The sequence below is a fragment of the Barbatula barbatula genome, assembly GCF_947034865.1.
Source record: "Barbatula barbatula genome assembly, chromosome: 20".
Lineage (NCBI taxonomy): Eukaryota > Metazoa > Chordata > Actinopteri > Cypriniformes > Nemacheilidae > Barbatula > Barbatula barbatula.
Window position 1 is genome coordinate 10850435 of NC_136783.1, and position 21939 is coordinate 10872373.

The 21939-nt window shown below is 40.2% G+C and overlaps 1 protein-coding gene across 1 annotated transcript in view; it reads right to left on the minus strand.

Moving 5' to 3' along the window:
- Positions 1-21939, minus strand: part of lrig1 (leucine-rich repeats and immunoglobulin-like domains 1) — a 28772-nt gene that overhangs the window by 3228 nt on the left and 3605 nt on the right. Inside the window, exons 2-14 of the mRNA XM_079483447.1 lie at positions 16133-16204; positions 15056-15130; positions 9749-9886; positions 9526-9669; positions 8985-9128; positions 8741-8884; positions 7509-7652; positions 5191-5271; positions 3057-3128; positions 2627-2698; positions 2365-2528; positions 1371-1691; positions 534-815 (exon numbers count right to left, since the gene is read on the minus strand). Coding sequence (XP_079339573.1) covers positions 534-815; positions 1371-1691; positions 2365-2528; positions 2627-2698; positions 3057-3128; positions 5191-5271; positions 7509-7652; positions 8741-8884; positions 8985-9128; positions 9526-9669; positions 9749-9886; positions 15056-15130; positions 16133-16204 — 1853 coding nt within the window. The remainder of the gene's footprint in view (positions 1-533; positions 816-1370; positions 1692-2364; positions 2529-2626; positions 2699-3056; positions 3129-5190; positions 5272-7508; positions 7653-8740; positions 8885-8984; positions 9129-9525; positions 9670-9748; positions 9887-15055; positions 15131-16132; positions 16205-21939) is intronic.

Genomic DNA, 21939 nt, shown 5'->3' on the forward strand with positions numbered 1-21939 from the left:
TCTCACCCTTGGATGATCATCTATTATAGAATTGTATTGGCTTTTAATTTATGATTTGGTCATTTTCAAAAGTAATTTCTTAAAATATTTGAATGTCACTTTTAAAAAGGAAATGTATATTTATTACACAATTATAATTTGTTTGCAAAAAAAATGTAAGTTGCCATTTTTTAGGCCTTTTACATTACTGAACATCGACTCTAAAATAATGAGCACACATTGAATAAAGGCTCAGTTTCTGCCCTACAATTACCCGGTGCTCATTTAAAAAAATACCACTGTGTAAGTACCTTGCCCTCCCCCTAACCCATTTGACCTCTTTCTTGATCTTTCAACCCAGATCATAAAGGCCCAGCTGCATCAGATGAGTGGACTGAAAAAAACAGCTCTTAAACAAAACCAAGCAGGGCTAGCAAAATTCCACATCTTTATATCTCCTGATATAGAATTCAGATTTGTTTATAAAGTTGACAAAAATAACTGGAATTTACCTTAAAGGCATAAAAAAATGTACACTAGAACATTTGCCTTACCTAGAACTGTCAAGGTGACGTTTGCGGAGATCATACCGGCCGTGTTTTTGGCCGTGCAGCTGTACATGCCCATATCCTCAGGCTTAACGTCCATTATGAAGAAAACGTCATCGTCAGGCATCACGCGCATGCGGCGCTCCCGAGCAGCTGGGAAATCCGTACCACCATCTTTCTGCCACGCCACCTGTGGGGTTGGGTGTCCCTCCGAGGCACACTCCAACCGTGCCTTCGTGCCTGTGCGGACGGTGATGTCACGCGGGGTCTTCACGAATGAAGGCAGCACTGTGGCGAAGCAATCAGATAAAGGTAAATTAGTACAAGCGAGGTTTATTCCCATAATGTTGCTACATCAGCTCCAGACAAGCCCGGCATTCACAGCTGTGACTAACTCAATTGGCGATGGGAAATGAGCTGATTTGGCCAGGCATGAAACCAAAAAATGGCTCTGGACAATCAATTTGCATCTGTTGCTCAAACTGACAGGGCATGTAATCCATGTATAATGCTTACACAGCATAACACGTCATCACGAATGTTCCAGATTTTGGTGGCAAGAAACACGGCTTGGTTAAAAATGAAATAAAGCATTAAAAACTGGGCAGTACTAGAATTCAGTTTCAAAGATCATACAATTCACGTAATGGAGAAAATGCCCCAAGCAATTATTTATAATGTTGCATGAGATTTGAAGGCAACTGGTGCGATTGAAACATGTTCATCTGCAAAATAACTCAATTCATCTACCCAACTGAAAAATATGATCGTAAATATACAGGTATGAGACTAATCCTTTTACTCTAATTTACAATAAAATGATAACATAAAAAACAAATGTACCGTTGACAGTGACGCGGGCCTTGTTAGAGTAGGAGGGGCCAAAGTGGTTACTGATGATGCACTGATAGCGTCCCTCATGATTGAAGGTTATGTGCCGAATGTGAAGTATGGTGGTGTACTCCATCACTCCTCCGTCACTGGCCCTCACATGGGCAAAGTTTTCTACCTCAGTTTGACGTAACGTCTCCTGGTCCTTGCGCCAGGTGAAAGTCATAGGCGAGCTACTGCTGCTGGCGGCCGTGCAGGTGAGACGCACATCTTTCCCCAAAACTGCTGCCGTGTTAACAGGGTGAACTGTGATCTGAGGTTTTGGAAGGTCGTCTGGATGGAACCACAGGCATGTAAATATTTAAATTCACATCAGTTTGGTGGGCAGTATAGCGCCTGGTCCGAAGTTAACTTCGGGTTTGTGTTTGGTAATAATATAACAATTTATTTCATATTTAATTGTATATTAATTAAAACTACTCAACAATTATTGATTCTTTGCAAAGGTCTACTGGAAGTTAAGCTTGGGCAACAAAACGTTTATGTTGTTGCCGCTGAAACCGTCTATAAACTAAATATTACACAAAATATTTAGACATTATTAAATAAACAAAGTAGATTTGTGTGTTATGCAAGGTTATTATTTAATTAGAAATGCTGCCTTAGCAATAAACTAAAATAACTAAAAATAAATTAAATCTATAAACGTTTAAATAGTTTAGACATTAAAAACATTTAAATAGAAAATAAAAATATTTAACTACATTTTATGGCAAACAAAATGGCCCAAAATACTAATAAAACGACAATAAAAACAAAACTATAATAACTCTGGTATTAAGTTGTTCAATTATGCCACCTAAAGCAGCAAAGTCTGTTTTTAATAAAAGTACATTAAATTAAACTATCAAATAATAAAGCACTTTAAAGCCGAGTTGTTTTTTCTTTTACACTAAATTAATTCAAAGCTATAGTCTATTGAAGTACGATATATTGCACTACTTACGGCAAACAAAGCTCTGTGGTGGTGCCTGATAGATGCTTGTGCCCTTTAAGCTCTCTGGATGGGCACATGTGGCCTGAACGGCAGACTGAAGGCCTCGCGTCACCAGCCATTCCGGAAACCAGTGCAGCTGGCAGTCGCACAGAAAACTATCACTCTGAATATGACTAAAGATGATAAAAATACAATTTGTAATATTTCTGCTTTCTCAATTATATTGACAAACATCATAACCAGGAAGGAATGCGTGCTTAGGGTGACTTACAGGTAGCGCAGCTTCTTCATTTTGCTGAATGCCTCGGGTTGGATGGAGCGGATGGCATTTTCCCCCAGGTTCCTGTTGAGAGATTAAACGGAGCCATCAGGCGTGACCGAAAAGGCCATGGGAATAACTCACAGCTGTTCTACCTACATGCAAATCTGGATTTATTTTACACAGAAAAAATCTAGATGCATCAAACATGGAGTCGCGTCTGCAGAAGAGCTTAAAAATTCCATTGCTTCTACGAAACTGACCATTTAAGCCATAACTGAGTTCCTGTGCAAGTTAAAGCCGACTCTAACAAGACAAGAGCAGCTGGCCGTGCAAACTGTCCTCTCCTTTTACAAAGACACTATTAAATTGCTAGCAGCCCTCTTAAGCATTTACTTTTGGCAGCCGCTGTAGGGGCCGAAGTGCATCGTGGGATACTCACAGGTGCTCTAGAGACTCCAGACCCGTGAAGGCTTTCTTGGCCACCGACTTGATCTTGTTTCCAAACAGATTTCTGCCGTTTCCAGACGGGAGGAGAGAGAGAGGGTGAGAAAAAGGAAAGAGAGAGAGAGTGTACAATTAGTTAGGTTGAAACTGATAAGAGAGGAGGTTGTGGGATTGGAAATCTGAACTGTGTAGAGATTAGGACGAGGAATCAGGGCCCAGCGCAGCTCTTCAAAGCTGACTTTTATCTTTATTAGAATTTAATAGCGATGACAGGGTGGAGCCCCAAGCCGAGGTCACATGAAAAGGAGCTTCAGTGGCTGGAGGACACGCAGCTTGTAAAGTAATAAAAGTGGCCTTGTCGAGGCTACGGTTCGACCCAGAGTGAGCTGCATGCCCTCTTGTAGAGGCTAATCCTGCTCGCTATTCAAAAGCAGAAATAGGAACACACACTTTCTATAGGATGGCGAGGGGGAACCTTAACAGACCCGTGGGGATGTTAATCCCCCCTAAGATGACATGAGTTCCACCAAAATGATCAGCAAGTATTCTGTCTAGAAATCTCTTGCACTTTCAGCAAGGATTGTAAAAGATCGCACCTCGTATAATAAACTTGCTTCAAGAATCTGTAAAACTGAAATTAGTTGAAAAGGGACAGTTCACCAAAAAATAAAGATCATTTATTCAGCCTCTTGTCATTTCAAACCTGTATGACTTTCTTTTTGCAGAACACAAAAGACGATATTTAAAAAACGCTGGTTATCAAACAATGGCGGTACTCATTCACATCTATTGCATAGACACAAAACCAAGTCGATGGGCACCGCTGTTGTTCAGTTACAAACCTTATTAAAAATATCTTCCTTCATCTGACAAGAGGGTGAGTAATCCATAACATCATTTTCATTTTTGGTCAACTATCCCTTTAATGTGAATAAAGTGAAGCGTGATAACATTTAATAATGTTTATTACACAGAAATCTTCCCTGATACTTTGCCAACATTCTTACATGAAAATCACCGCCGTGTATTTATTACGTGCCACCCGCAGCCACACTGTGCGACTCATCTCCAATGAAACCGCACAAAGCTCGGCCCCTGCCGTGTCTGTCAGCGGCCTAAAGGTCTGTGGGTGTGCGACAGCATCTGTCATCTCCTGAATGAGTAAGACATCACCTCCACTCATCTCCTCCTGCTCCCCCCATCGTTTCTGAGACAACCACCCATCTGCAGGTCACCCTCAGAGATGTCTGAAGCCCTGAGCTTCCACGCCAAAGTCATAATTCAAAACACTCCGTCTCAGGCGAAAACCGCGGCCTCAAATAGAAAGAGTTAAAATAGATGCTAACTTGATCTGTAAACGCTTTCGATAAGGGGAATCTGAACGACGTGGAAAAGAATTATTACAAAACAAATAGCCAGAGGGACTTTTCTACTATAGAAACGGCACGGTAACAAAACTGCGGGGAAAAAACGTTGATGCCGTGCGCGTCAGTGTCTAATTCTCGCATATTCCCAGGATGGCTGAATAGGCTTTCTGGCAGGGGAACTGGCAGGATTTGGCCAGGGTTGTGCATCAACAGGCGGCTTCCGCAGATTTACGAACCTTTGCTCCCGTAACAAAAGGCACAAAGCGGGACGTTTGATGTGTGTTAACGCACCCCTCCTCGAGCCCCCAACCATTTTACGCCCTCAATGATTCCATCACAAGAGCCAAAAGCTCATCTCCTATCAACCGATGATGACAAATTCTTCGCCCCAGCAATCAAATCCAATTCATCTCCGCCTTCATCGAAAAGAAATCCTTTCCAGAATCTGCAGCGGATAGAAAATGACCCGGCTGAGGATTTCGATCTCAAAACCTGCTGGATCAGACTTATGCTGTTCTGGCCAGAGGCTCAAGACAAACCTAAGACTCACAGACACAAGTATGTGGTGGACACCCCTTTTTTGTAATTGCGGTACAGATTAATCTTAATGCTACAGGATACAACAACATCCGAAATAATAGCAGGGCCTTTATCTGTTCCAGCATCCCATTCCATAGAAATAGTGTGGTGTGGCGGTAAGATGCCCTAATAAAGGTGAATGAGAAAAGATGACGACAGACAGTATACATGGCTCATACTCACAGTTTGTTGAGGTTTTCAAGGCCAGCAAAGGCTCCATTGGTGTCCTCTATAGTCCCAGAGATGTCATTGTGATCGAGTTCCCTGCAAAGAGAAAAACAACGAGATTAAGAAAGAAGTGGGATTGCCTGTCTATACACCAATGCCTTCGACACCTGGTTTAAAAAACACTCAACAACAATCTTCCTTTCTTTCTTTCTGGCCATCTCACTCACTTGCCAGCCGAGCACATTCCTTCCTTTGTGAATTGTAACATTTAGGAGCGCATGAATAATTCATGACAGCTGAAAGCGACTTGCACAAACACAACTCTTTCACACAGATGCACACGCACTCGCTCCAACAGCCGCTTAAATCCATCAGCGCACCAAAAACGCTGGCAGGTAAGGCGCAACCCATAATACAGTTATACTCCAGACGTGCCCAGATGGTGCCAGCGGACTGCTTACGAGGTTCCAGGTCTTTCCCTTTCCGACGGGAATCTTTAAAAAAGATGGATGAGCCAGTTTGATACAGTACTAATGTTTTTGCAGAAAAGTTATACGAGTTATATGACCTTACAAATTAATTATTGGTAACACTTTAGTATACGGACCAATTCTCACTATTAACTAGTTGCTTATTAGCATGCCGATTTTCTACATATTCTACTTCCCTAATCCTACCCAATACCTAAACCTTACAACTACCTTACTAACTATTAAAAAGCAACAAATTAGGAGCTTTCTGAGGCAAAAGTCGTAGAAAATGGTTTATTAATACAGAGAATTGGACCTTAAAATAAAGTGTGACCGAATTATTTACTAAATCTATCCATTTAGACACGGATGGATAGTTACCCTGGTTACACTAACAAATGTCATTTTTAAAGCACCTATATATACATACTATGATGACCTAGTATGGTATTCGATCTAAGTATACAAATTAATTCCCATATTATAACAATCACTTTACCGTAGTGCTGGCACTTTAACAACTTTTTTCATGAGTCGTTGCATTGTTTTAAAAAGACTGCGACAAAGAATAAACGTCTTTTTGAGGTGCGAGGGTGGAGGAAATTTGCCTATTCCCATTGGGCCCACAATCGGCCCCTGGCTCTTTCCGTAACTTTCTCTCCATGCCTGGCTGCCAATTTCCTATTCATTCTGGCTGGCTGCTTCTGAATGGACCCTGGCTTGTTAATGACAGCGGGGACGGAGCCCCCCCAGGCCTGACCCCCACCTTCTAGTCTCAAAGATGGTCCGGTTCTGGTCTTTCACACCCAACCGGGGCTTCTCTCGCCTGGCCAGAAGTGCGCACCAATTAAAACCTCCCCTGCTTCTTTTCAACAGGCGCCCCGGCGAGGCACTAAGGCCAAAATTAGATTAAAACTGGCTCAGAGGATAGCGAGGCAGAAAGAGAGAGAGACATTAAGGAAATCAAGCAAGTAAGATATAAAGGAAAGACAGAACAAAAAAGAAACAGAGGCCTATAGAATCACACTCTCTGCCTTCTGCCAGCAGCACTGAGGGCCGTGTTGTGCCTTGGCTTGTCATCCTACTGTGAAAAAGCCTTCATCTGAGAAAGTAAAGGCAGAATTCCTCTCTCTTTTAGAGAAGCTGAAAGAGAGGGGCAAGAAGTGGCGGTTTAGACTTTGTGTTTGTCTATAGAAGTCAGATTGGAGAACGGGTCTCCCATAATGCTTCACTTGGCACTTTTTAGAGAAAAAAAAGAGGGGCCGCCTCTTCAAGGAGGCTCTGAGCGGGAAGCACACGTGAAGCCAACTTCGGTGGGAACCAACAAGGATACAATGAGGAAATGTTCCAGAACAAAAGCATTCTCATCATATCATACCAAACCAATGCCACTAAATCAACCAACAGATTCTCCAATGCATGTTTTGATTAAAAAAAAAACTATAAAAGGCTCTTTTTTGTTTTCGAAAGTGGATTTAAAAGGGTACAAGCCGTACCCATTGAAAGTACAAAACCAATAAGTTTGACCAATGGGAAATTCAGAACATTTTAAACCAACCCAGCTCCCTTCACACCCTCAAAACGGACTGTGCTGTGACTGTCCCACAGCTTCAATGCCACTAGTGTTTTTTATATCATCGTTGTAGGAAAGAAACCTTGTATCTCCAAAACTGCCACTTTACAGGAAATGAGAAAACACCGCATTTGTTTTCAATAATTAAAGACTGTGTTGTTAAAGTTGACAAGCTGCAAAATCCAAAGGCGAACATAAAGGGTGACCAATAGTAAAAATCATGCAAAAAATGGAGATACAAGGACTGTAGATATGATTTAAGACTTTTCTTGAAGGGGAAAGACACTTACAGCGTGCGCAGGGAGTTAAGGCCTCTGAATACTCCCTCTGTGACGTGACTGATGGAATTGTGTCCCAAACGCAGCGAGATCAGGTTCACCAGCTTGGCAAAACTATTCTCAGACAGTTTTGTCAGGTTGTTATAAGACAGGTTCCTGATGATAAAACAAACAAGAATGACATTTAAAATGATGCATTTGCATATTTCATCGTTTTTATAAGCTCTTGTACTTGGCTTCTTTTCAAAGTCAACATGAAGGTGTTTGCAACCCATTTTAGTGCCGTAATGAGACTCGAGAGACCTGTTCTGAAATCTTGGTTCTGTAGTGGTGCCACAACTACAAAACTGCTAAGAATACAAAATTGAAAGTTAATATTAAAAACGTCTCTGAGCTCCATGAACACCAGAACACAATAACGGCCATGTCATAAACAGTACAGTACGTGCAAAATCATAGCTGACCACTGGGCTGATACCACAATAAACAAGTCCTACCAATAAATCTCTGTTACCCCATGACAGACAAGAGCATTAGCTACAGGGCGACAGACAGGGAGGATATGACATGCTTGAGGGGTCCTGTGTTTACACACATTCACCCAGATAAGATTCCTCTCCAGGTATACAGAAGATTATACTGTTATTTTGCAGTGCATCAGAAGACGCGAGTTAAAATGAGGCAAGCGTGTGCACTCCAGCGCATCATTACTGGATAAACACAGTGCTTATCTATAGATGGCGTATAATGTGTGTTTAGTGCACTGGATGATAGCAAAGTATAGCGCAAATGGACGCTTGCTTGTTATGTAAAGAATGGGTGACATTAACTGTTTGCCAGGTGTGAAATTTTAGCAATAACTGAGAAATGTGTAGGGGAAACACTCACTATTTTTAAGCATCCTTTAAGTGTGCAGACATCTAACAAACAAACTAAAAATACTTTTATATACAGTACATTAGCATCAAAGACCTTCCAGAAACGTCTGCTAAACGTTATTTCAATATCCACAAGGCAGCATTTAGCAAATAATACTACATATTTTACACAAACTCATAAATGTAAAATATTATAATATGATAATCTTGATAAAAACAAAAAAAGAGTTTATTAGTACCATTATTTCCTAATTATTTTATTTAAGGAACAGCTTCAAAAGCCGCTGTTTGCGTTATTTTACTCTTCAGTGATAAAACAAGACTATTTATAAACGTTTTAAAAATAAGACAAAGGTGATGTCTCACAGTTCTCTGAGTTTCTCGCAGAAGCCCCAGCCCTCAGGGTTGAAGTTAGAGATGGAGTTGTTGGAGAGGTAGAGTTGCAGGAGTGACTTCAGGCCGTAGAGAGATCCGCTGTTCACTTCCTGCAGACTGTTGTAGTCCAGGTGCCTTCATTTGACAAAACAAGACCAGACGGAAATCATATCATATTTTTGTGCGTGTGCTTTATATTTTATTTTTTAACAGTAGGTTGAAGGTTTTAACTCACAGAACTCTCATTTGGCCCAGACCAAAGAACGCCCCGTCGGTCAGCTTGGTGATGTTGTTCCTCTGAAGCTTGAGAACCTCTAAACTGTTCAAACCCTGGAAGGTGAGTCCCTCGATCGACCGCAACCTGTTCCTACTCAGCTCCCTACAACACACATTGCCATAACTCACTTGAGATCCGTTGGGTTATTAACAGACAGCGAGTCATCTGTAAACATCAACTTCATCGGATCTAATAAAATGGCTCTGATCGATATCTCTCTCACCAACGGCACTGCAGGTGTCTGAGCTTTAATATAAGTTTACAGTACACAGATATTCACTATCACTCTGTCCACCTGGGAAACAAAGTTCTTCACTTTAATCTGAACTGGCTATGCACAGAATCAAAGAACTTATGGTTACACTTGATATGCACAGACCTAGCTAGTGTGGAAGAAGTCCTAATGGTCTTTTTAAATGTGAATAGTGATACGACTTAAACCCTACTGAAAACTAATTAACTTTATAATGCAAAGTGTAACACTACATAGTGCACTTACAGCTGTGTGAGCTTGGGCAGCTCCAGCCCTTTAACAGGAAGGTGTGTCAGTAGATTCCGACTCAATCTGAGGACTTGCAGGTTCCCGGCTAGGTTCCTAAACGCTCCAAACTCCAGTTGAACAATCTTATTATTGTTCATGTACCTGGTGATAGGAATAAACATGAAAGAATGACAAAACAGTGCAGGTTTTTTAAATATGATGTTCGAGAGAAAACACGTACAGATCTTTGATTCGTAACCCTGGAGGGAAGCAGTGGTCTTTTAGCTCGGTGATGTCGTTGTGACTCAGATCTAGAGTCTCCAGAGCAGAAAAGTTTAGCAACAGGCTTCCCTCAAGTCTTCGGATTTTATTATGATGCCTAGAAGAAAAAGAACACATATATTACATCCAACTCTATACATAGCTGTACAAAGCTCCAACATGGTTTCACGCAACTATCCGGACAAATTGCTCACAGAACGCGGCAATTTATCATCGTGTAAAACAAATCCAACATTCAGATCAAGTAGATTTGTCCACGATTACAATACTTAAGTCACAACTTCTCTATGTTTCGGATTATTAGTGTGCAGGCGGTGTAACTATGCGAAACCATATGTTGACCCACATATCTGCACTGATAGTCGACGGCCCGCTCTAACCACACGAGGCTCTTTCAGGGAGAATGTGTCAATAGGCCTTTGAAGCCCAATGGAAGCTTGTTTCCACACACACCCGCAGAAGTGCCAAGTGACTGTGGCTTGATACTTTAGCTTGATTTGTCAGCACACATACGTGCAAGTTTTAACTCACAGGGCCTGGAATCCCAAACAAAAGCCTAGCTATGGTGACAAATATCAGTCAAATGAAAGATTAATCTAAACCTGTGTGTCTGTTACGGCAACTATAGCGTTTGGTGCTATAGAGGAGATTAAAAACAGACTAAATATATTACCTACTACGTCTCAAATGCGGTGCAAAAAGTAACCAATAGTACAGATTTAATAAAACTGCATTAAAATATGAAAACAAAGTCAATTTTCGATAAAAGCTTTTTATTTTAAAAGTTATAATATATTCTCTTTTCATTTAGAAGAGAATCTGTGCAGAAAATCTTAAAGAAAGCAAATTGTACTTTAGTGTCCAGATTTGCTTGCTTCAGGAAAGATAAACAAGTCGCATGTCCAAATGTTTTTAGAGAACACTGACAATTCAGCAACAGATTCCTCTCATGGGAGCTTTAGATTTCTGTCCTTGCTCATTTTTGCCCTTCGCCTCTAGCTCTCTTTAGAATAGAGGCATGAGAATGTGACTGACTTAAGAATCACACTTGTTTTCACCGGCCACAGAAGGAATGGAGAGGTCAGGGCTCTCCACATCTGGAATTGTTTTGGGGTAGTTTCAGCGCAAGCCATCTCTGCATTGTGGATAGGACAGCTTTATAAAAAAGGATTACTTCTCTCAAACATGCAACTAAGAAGGACTTTGTAGCCAAATGGAATTGTGTGGGTTAACCCCAACCCCTTACGTTGTGACGTGTACAACGTGTTCTCCAGATTACAGCCAGACACATTAAACTGACATTAAAGAGAGAACAATGTATGCACCCTTGTGTCATTCAAAACCTGTATGACTTTCTTTCTTCTGCAGAACACAAAAGAAGATATTTGAAAGAGAATGTTGGTAACCAACAACATGGGCCCCCATTGACTTCCATTGTATGGACACAAAACCAGTGAGCCATTTCCTAAAATATCCTTGTGGCGAGCAGGGCAGGACGAGAGCTCTCATCCCGCCCTACTCGCCACAATCCTCCTTTGTGATCCACATAAGAAAGAGTCATCTACAGGTTTTAAATGACATGATGATAAATAAATGAAAGTATTCCCTTTAAAAAGCATTTTTTTTATGGCTTGACGTGTAAAAGTGGTTAAAATGACGTTGATATCCAATAAGAATTTGTTGTGTTAGAAGTGCTTCTGTCAGTCACTATAGATAAAAGGCTGCTGAACAACTACTTGCAAATAAACTGGTCACTATAGAAATATATGGAGTGCCATTTAAACAATACGAAGGCCTGATAGCACAAACTGACAATTTAAGCAATAATGGATTGTGGCTTAAACATTAACTTTGTCTTCCTTCAATATTCTCCATGAAAGATGATCATTGAGAGTTCCTTCGACACCTTCATTTGTAATTTCACACTTAACTTCCCAACACCTGCACCGCGATGAACACCTCTACAAAGCCCAAGCAGACACACCCAAACAGTCAAGACAAGTCAGCACCGGAACAACAAAGCCACCTTATTTCGATCCCAGATTCTGCGTAAATCTCAATGCAAACACACGGTCCGCCGCGACCAAGAGGGGATTTCTGCTCTGCTTGTCTCCTGGCAGGTGTTCTGTGGGAGCCAGGGAGACCAGCGAGGCCTTTCCCAGTAAAGACGCGACCCGGCTGACACGCAGATGGACTCCGTGTCGAACATCGAACTTGAATTCTGGGTGCGAATAGTGAGAAATAAAGAGGAAGGCAAAGAAAGGACGAGCGTATAAGAGAAAGACGGAAGGAACGAGGGAAAGAAAAGGAGGGGGTGCCCCCACTGTCCCACCTGAATAAACAAGACAGAGGGTATGGATGAGCGCTGTGCTCACGACACTACAGGATGTTCCTGCGACTAGCAGAGCGCTGAGATTCCACTGAGTAGCAGGTCAGCAGCTGGTGACCTTCACCAGGCAAAAAAAACATGCTGACGTTAATAAGAGAAGCCGCCCACTCTCATATGCTGAATCCACAAAACGGATTTCCACGGGGATCCGATCAGTTCAAAGATCAGACTCGCTTCAGAAGATGCCGAAACAAGACCAAATCGCAATGAAAAATCAGTCTTCCCTTTATTTACTCACTTTCTTACTAGTACTAGTTTGAGATTGAACTTGAGGTGCTGAGGGTGGGTTCCAGAATGATCAGGATCACTGCCAGATTGGAAAGGCTGAGAGAGAGTGTGGGAGACGATCGTCTTTGACGGTTAATCCAACCAAAGTAACACCACACAGAGGATTAACAGGTTAGCTCCTTTAGGCAGCACTGATTGGCTTATCTGCTTGATGAACATTTGAAGTAAAGAGGTGAAATGACGGGCGTTCAAAGAGCAGCGAAAGAGAGAGACGCGGAGAAAATAACTGTCAGCTTTTCCAATCTTCCACTGGTAAACATGCCTTGGTAGACGACACATACTGCTTTCTCTTGTTGCTGATGGGGTGTAATACATCAATATCCATATCAAATGTCTAAGGATATGATATCCTTCTATAAATTGACCGTTGACAAACTTTTATTAGATTTGATTTTATGTGACTCAATGTATTGTAGGATGTGCTAAATGTCCTAATCAATCGTATATTATGGTTGCAAATTGTAACCAGTTGTGTAAAATAGAAACAAAATATCCTTATATCCATAAATCAATCCATATGCCTCTAATCGCAACGTAATGTTATCTCTGAATTTTTTGAGGTATCGGCAAATATCATATTACAGGTTAGGAGCATCGAGAACACAACCTATGATGACGAGTCGCCCTATCTGCTAGATGACCGAAAGTAAAACTGTAATATTGGTGCATATAAACGAAGCAGCATGGGTTTTTATTTATATTCGTTTTATTTTATAATTGTATTTATACTTATTATATTTATTATTCATTTATTAGCCTTTTGAGAAAATTTGCTATACTTTGAAACGTATTAATTTGCATTACAAATATTTATTTATATTTATTATATAGATTTAATTCATTTTCGAGATTTTTGATAATATTAGCTATACTGAGTATTTATTTGCATTGAAATATTTATTTATATTCATAATATATATAAATTTTTAGCCTTTTGAAAAAAACATTGCTATACTGTGGCACTTATTAATTTGCATTAAAATATTTATTTATATTTATTCTATTTCTATTAATTAATTTTTTTGGCTATTGAGAAAATAATTTATACTGCGAGACCCTTGTATTTGCTTTAAAATGACTCACTAGGTAAAGTACAATAAAAAATGACTTCCACTCTTCAAGATACTGTATATCATCCCTCCTCGTTCTGACAGCTGACAACCTTTTGCAATTCTGTATTCTCAACGTGCATTTGTCTTTCATGCTACATTTGTATTGCCTTTGCAGTAAAAAGAGTGAGATCATGTCTCACAGCACACTGTAAATCTACGATAAAGATAAAACAGCAGATTAAAATCAGCAGAATGGCTACACCACTGTTAAAACACTTAACTGGAGAGAGGGGAAAAGAGAGCTACTGTTTAAACACTGTGTCCTGAATTCTCTATGGCTCTCAGATGAAGGGAGCATTGAGGAGTTTGGTGACAGACGCTGCAGTATTTTAGTGCTGGCTCTGTTGCTCTATCACAGGGGTCTGCTGTCCAACAGCATTCCAGCTGGTGAACTCACAGGAGAGGAATTCGGAGAGCAGCACAGCTTTCCGAACAAGAGCCACGAGCATGAGAGGGGTCAGGTGTTCCTCTCACAGGTGGAAAATCAAGAACTCTACTTCTTTCTGTGACTACCAGTACCAGTTCGGTAACTGACCTCGTCCCCTTCCCATTGACCCCTGTTTGTACAGTAAAGCGCTTGATTGACAGCTACAGCTGGGCGACTGCATTCAGCTGCACGGCTCAAAAAAGACGAGCCCCTCCTGACTGGTGATGGCCCTCCATAGCAACAGGCCTCGAACCAGGCCAAAAAAAGAAGCACCCTTCCCTTTAGACCTACATTCCCCGTTCATCACCCTCACTTCAACCTTTCCCAATATCCTCCGAGAGTAATTCACAGGCATAATGTAAAAAAGACATTAAATAACATTTGAAGGGTTTTTTCGCTTGTTCTTTACTGTAAATCAATGAGGTCACACCATGACAGCAGACCTGCCCGCAATAAAGACACCGGTCGCTTAACCGCTCCAATGAATGACACATTTGGTAGTGGAGAGATATGTTACAGATTGGAACGTGATCCATGCGGAAGGCAGATTATTGCTGGGATGTCAGTCAGTGTGATGGAGATCCAGGCGAAACGGTGCTTTGAAAACGAAGTACTGATAGATCTACAGACCTGCTCGGAGTGAACATGACTTGTAAAATCTAGACTCTATGAGTTTCATCATCGTTTAATATTATGAATGTATAAATATGTTGTCATCGGCTGTAAAAATCTAATTCTGTAAAGCTGTAAAGCTTACGGTGTCACTGCCAAGAAACAAACGCGCAAAACATAAATAATTCTCAGAGCAATGCTAGTAAAGGCAGTCCCACAAGTCAGATTTGTACAACCACATCCATAAACACATCACACCATCAAGAAGAGGTGGGAATTTTCAGGCATCCTGTTATAATGTATCATGAAACGTTACCACGATACGACACATATTGCAGTTATTTTTAAATACTGTGATACACAAAGATACTGTGATGAATAGCAATATGTTAAGTGTCGCCTCAGCATTACAACACAACAAACTGGTGTTTGACTTACATGTAGAGTGTAACGATTGTTGCCGCGGCGTCTCCGAATGATGGGATAGAGGTCAGCTCATTGTGTTCAAGCCTCCTGTCAATCAAACAATAGGAGAAAGTTCAGGTTACTTACGCTGTTTATTTAACAAATCAACAGCAAACATTTTGACTAATTCAACGTTTTTTGTTTCAACGATACAAGATAATACATAAAAAAAGAAATGAAATATTATAAACACTATTTATTAATGGATATAGTTGGTTAAAATAATAATAATAATTCTTATTATAGTCATACCATTATTGTAATACAATAATATGAATTGGTATTAATAGTATTTTCAGTAGTAGAATAATAGTACGTACTGTTATTATTATTATTAAGTAGATAAAAAATGATACATTCAATTCACATTAAAAAAAATAGATATTATAATATTTTCCAACAAAGGAATCAGATGGCCACAACACACACACACACAAAAGGGAGAGAGAGGGGGGAGAAAGGACCTTCTGGCTGAGGGCCAGACACAGTCCCTCGATGTATTAAATATTTACAGCGCAGGTTAGTGGCTGGTGTCGGGTGATGATGAAAGGCGCTTATAATAGCAAACCTCTTTATTCCCAATCTCTGCCACTTTCAAGACAATAGCCACTAACAGAAGTACTTAAATATCCAATAGAAGTGACAGAACGCTTTAAAATGATTTATGACCAACTGTGGCAAATGGCTGGAATTAACATTATCACACCATTTCATTTTCTCGATTCAGTTGCCCTCCTCCTTAGGGCTTTAGCTGTGGGAAGCGTTTCTAGTTTTCTTTTTACACGTTTGTCTAAGACAAGAACAAAGTTTTTAAATGGATCTCAGACCTATCGTATAAAAGACGTGCTTGGAGCTGAATCTGGATCAGTTTTCTCAACAAAAAAAGAAACACTGTGAAGACGCCACAAACACCCGGGAACATTCTGTTACAGTGGAGAAGTTGCTAGCATGCTAATTGACTTTATTAAAGCGGTACAGATTTGCAGCTGATGCTGAACAGATCTACAGGAGTGTTCGAGCAGCGCTGAGAAAACAGGCTGTACTACTCACACTTCTCTGAGGTTGGGCAGATTGGAGAGGATGTCCGTATCGACTGCCGCCAGCTTGTTGTGGCTCAGATTTCTGAGGGAACAGAAAGAGAGGAGATGAGAGACAAAAAAAAGAGCGAGACATTTATTAAAATACTTCAGTCAGGTGCTCATAACAGTCGAAAAACCACAAGATCTATCGCACTAAATTCTCTCTCCTCGCTATATCTACAGTGCCAGCCCTAGCTTTCAACAGCACACCAGGCAGTGATCTACTAACAGACTATCAGTCAGGTCTATTGCTGTATGCTTTATTGACCCAATTCTGACCCATAAATCAGTGACATCAACAGTTCTCCTAGCAGAACGTCATCTTCGTCTCAGCGCGGTTTAGAAGAGCACTTGTCCGAAGGCTTCAGGATTGGGCTTGGCACAGCGTTGGCCTACCGCTCCCCTGATGAAATGTCAAGAGATTGATGGCGCTGTGATCTATACACTCCTGTCAGCTTTGTGGTTTTCCTCCGCTGCTTGGCTACAGCATGCTCAGACTTAACTTAAGACTTAATAACACTCTTCAATACTATTTACAGAGACACATCGAAGTAATCTTCAGTGTTAAAAATGCATCGGTCACTCATATGCATTTTGTCCGTTTTGTGAGGCTACAGTTAGTTGTAAAGGGGCAAAATTTTAGACACATTTTATTACATGTCTGTTTCACACCCAGAGCTGTAAGCCGTGGACACTGAAGCCGTAGATATGCAACCTTGAGACAGAACAGACCCGGTGTTCAGTCACCATTTAGTTATATAACTTCTCAACCCAAGACTGGAGAGTAACAAATGTACCATAAAGGAATCAAACAACACAAACACAAACACTATTAAATGTATTTGCATGATGAAGATATGTAATAGTTTACATATTTTACATCAAAGTGGTTCAATTGCTCACCATTGTCGCTGTCATGAACCAGCAAACCTATTGAATCTACTGTAGCACTTTTTGTGGTTTAAACAGGAAAAGATTTTGCAACGCTTCTGTGGCTTGTGTGTGTGGAGATAATGACACAGGGTAAACTACCCTGAAGGCAATCGTCGGGGTGAACACTCCAAAATTGCAGTCCTGTAATATAGGCCAATTACATAATTATACCAAAGCAAAGTGAAAAATTGCAGTCTTTCTTAAAACGAGGCTCGCCAGGGGGCACAAATACTGCAGAGAAGACCACGTACAACACCAGTGACTAATCTCCTTTAGCCATTCCAAGCTACCAATTGCAGAAAGCAAGCGTTTTGAAACTGACACAACGGGTTTAGCTTCCCACCCGACACAAAGGTGCAGTCTTACACAGGGATGACTGACTGATGTTATATTGGTTTCCACTACAGAAACCTGAAAACGACACTGACAGGAGGACAGACAACAGTTACTAAATCAAACTATCTCATAAATCCTTAAAACATGCTTGTGTAATGATGATTGAAGAGGTTTAAACAACAGCAATGCAAAGGACATTAATATGGCTCAAATGTGTATGCAGATGATTGTACTGTTGAATTAGAAAAAAGAAAAAAAATTGAAGGGAAGATTCTGAGTATTTACTAAGCAATTCTACAGTTGACTGGATTTAAATAAAAGGTGTTTGCTATTTGTCAACCATTAATGGGTGGAGCAAACGGAGAGGCAGGATTTCAGAGAAATCACTAGGATGTTTTACGGCCACCAATCGGATACACCTCTCAAAGTCCCTCGACGTTCCACCGGTCTTCATGGGGACCAGTGAAAAAGGAAATGAGTGTTTATATAATCTCAGTGTTTTATCCTCGGTAACTCGCCTCCTCTTTATCTTATCAGATAACACTAACTTTCACGCCGACAGGTTGACCTCTGGGTATAAATCACATGCCCGTTGTAACTGTACAGCAGGTTCAACTACAGATCTTGTTTTCAAGGGAGACAGATATGAAGTTCTATTTGGAAACAAGTGTAACTGTTGCTCTTTGTTTAGCTAAGTGCACAGATACAGATATGGAGTAATAATATTAAAGCATAATTTATTATTACAATGTATATCTTCCTGAGTTATGCTTTTAACAAATGACTATGTGCCATCTTCAGAGGTTATCCACCCACCTTCCATTCTCTCTAAACAACCAATATATGGAAAACTTATCTCTAAGACTTCTATTCACACTTTAAGTCATCAAACAGTCACCTTTTAGTCAGAACAGAGCTCTTACACACCTAAAGACTTAAGAAGTCTATATTCAATTCAACCATTTTACAGCCATGTAGACCATTATTACTTAAAACCTGCATCAGCACAGACCTCTAAATTCAGCTCAAACTTTAACAACAATTTACAAAAAAAGTTTGTCTCATTTCCATTAAACCTCAAGGCAAAAGACACACAGCTTCCTATGTCAGGAAACCAGAGCATGAGACCATTCACACCTTATAGAGGTCAAAGTCATTTAGGAAACGGCCAATCAGAGAGGTGGGGGGGAAGAGTCATACATATGCAACAGCTTGTACTGAACTGGGAAGCTTTTGTGTTTAGGTCAGAATGATAATACTTGTATTATTTACCATGTACTGGGTTTTATTTGTTCATTTAGTTTAATCTAATTTAAAGACATTTGGTCATCACATTAAATGTAACCTAACAGAGTTTCCTGTTCCAAGTAATGAGTACAAAATAATAATCTCATCATCTTTAATAACACCAAGAAATGTTGTCACATATTCACTTTCTCCCCTGATGCATTGGCAGAAAGATGGCCTTTATCTGTCCATCTTCATCGCTGAGAAATGTCGTGTGAACTTTGGTCTTTGAAAGTGTGAAATGATGTCAATGACAGCGCTTTATGATGCATCTGGAAGACAGAAGCGTCTTTTAATGCACCCCGTTTCAAAGGGCCATAAACTAGTCAAAGAATAACTCTACCATGACACCGAATGAGAAAGAGAGCGAGAGACATGACAGACACACTTGCTTGGCTAAAGGCGAACAGCTTGTGCCCCTTTCTCTCTCAGTTTCCTGCAATAAAGACCGTTTACAGCCCGGCAACACCACTAATAGCGAGCCAGGAGCTTTTGCGTACAGTCTAAACAAAGCACAGAGGGAGCAAGACTATCGGATCTAAAGTCAAGATCATGGCGAGATAAAGATCATTGGGAAATGAATGCTAAACGGGGAGAGAAAAAATAAAACCAGCCGACAACAAAACAAAAAAACTCAAAACAATCCAAGACAAACTAAACAATCTGAAATGCAAAGGGGACTAAAATTGGGCACGGATGATCTCAGAAACCGAGCAAAAGGTCTCCGCTCGCTGTGGGCTGAGCAAGGACCAAAGTAATGAAGAAGCCAGCCAAGAGTCTAAGACACAGAACACTTGATTAATAGCACATTTGTCTCAATACAAAGCCTAATTTTTTAATAGCATAATAAAACTCGGGCTTAAGACTGTTAACTGAGGAGTACAAATACATCTTGGATGCAGACCTCCTCTTGAAAAACTTCAAAGTGAATTTAACAGGTGATCATTAGATTGACGATTCTTACAGTTTATTATGTTAGCAGAAAGATAAACTGGAATAACTGCACTAGTCTACTAGTTTAGCCAGAAATGACAGAGTGGTCAACTTCGGTAGTTCATTCATCATATAGGCCTAGAGTAAAAAGCATGTCTGAAATTTTATTTTGCGAGACTGCCTAATAAACAGGGTCAACACAGTGTATGGCGCAGAGTTCAGAAACATGGTTATTGGATTAATATGACCTATAGGACTAAGGAACATTCTACTCTATACAAAGAAATTTGTTGTGACATTACATGACATGCCGTGCCATTATATTCATATTAAATCAATTTATACTAATTCAACATATTTATACCATATTAAATACAATATTATAAACACACTATGAACGTTACATATGTAATTATATATGGTTATAAATGGTTATAAAGGTACCCGAGAACTCTTTGTTTTTCTCAATTCTTCAAAATCTCTAATTTTTTGTGTTCAACAGAACAAAAAAATATATATTATTTTTCCTACTATTGTAATGAATGTCCCAGAACTGAAAATTGTTAACATTCTTCCAAATATCTTTCTCTGTGTTCATTGGAACAAAGAAATGTAAACAGTTTTGAAACAACCCGAGGGTGAGTAAATGATGACAGATTTTTGGATGAACTATCCCTTTAACATCTACATACCCACATGTTGGCATAAAACCACTGGGAAGTATGTACAGGCGTGATGGAGTCGCTCTACAGTAATGGCAAGAATGCTGAGACGTGATTTTGGTCTCCACACCAAATGTGCTGGGGGGGCTCTATAAAGCCGTTTCTCTCCAATTCTCTCACCCCTCCCCTTTCCTTTACTCTTTTTTATGTCTTTTCCAGATCTCCAAACTCTTACCAGATGTACAGAATTCACAGATGAGTCATCCATCACTTGGTAGACACTTGAACAAAGGAGGGGAGAGGAGGAGGTTCTCGAATGTGTCTCAACAGAAACACAATCTGGAATATTTGTTTGATCCTGTTTGTATTTCAATTCTATAGTGTGGCTGCCTGTCCTCTAAGATAACATTTATCTAAGAGCTTAAATTACAATTGCAACAGCGTTTAAATGGAATTCACTTTGCCAGCTCTCTGTTAAAACAATGTAACAGAAGTTTTGCGATTTATTTAAAAAGTTGTTCTTGGCCACCATTGACTACCATAGTATAAATGTCTTTGTTCTACTGAACAGAAAAGAAGATATTTTGAAGAATGTAGGAAAGCAAGCAGTTCTGAGGCACTTTTGACTACCATTTTAATTTGTCCTTCTATGGTAGGCTAGTAGATTTCAATCATTTCTAAGATGATGTCTTTAATAAACAAAGGCCGATAAAAAATACTTAATGTCAGGCAGATGACAAATCAATGAATAAAGAGTCTACTTTAAAAAAAGGGACCTTGAATGCAGCGCCAAGGGAAGGTGCCGTTAACCTCTGTGCCATGCAGGCCAAGCCAAACACGGCAGGCACTCCTTCAACTCACAACTCGATAACGCAAGCAAACTCTGCTTTAGGCTATGACACAAAGCCAAAGCAAAGCAGTGCAGTTACATGTCACGTGTTTTGTCTAAAACGCGATTGTGACTTGTTTTATTGCAGTTTAATGCAAACCTTGTCAAAAACAAAAGGATTTAACAAAACATCCATTAAAACCAGTTCGGCTGCTGATGACAGACTTGTTACTGTTTTCACAAACTAAAAGAATAAACAATGGAAAGCTGTGGACCGTGACATTGAACCAACTCTTTTCGCCAGGCTACAGATGTACCACACCCTTAACATTCAGGTTTATTCAGTAACTCCACAACAGGTGACGAGGGCCATATAAAATGCCACAGACACGCGCATAAACAAAAACACAACCGAAACACTTCACGGTGGTGAGAAATTACTGGTGGCCTGTTTACCAACCCTGAAGCGGGGACCCAAACCACACAAGCACATGTGGCAAACCAGGTCGCACATACAAAACAACCACCACCCCCTCAGCTTTCAAAACAATCAAGAGGGCTACCAAAGGGTCAGGAGCCTGTAGTGAGAAACAGAACTCGTATGCTTCATTTTTGCTGGCCAGAATGTTTCCATCAAATGGATTTTTAAGTGTGCTGTCAAAAGTACACTTCACAGTATGCTAAATAAATATACAGAATCGAACAACCATTTAATCTGAAATGTACATCATTCATCCAGACTGTCAGGGAGGGACTGCTGCTCAATGTAAGAGCCAAGTTTATGATTATTTGCCTCTG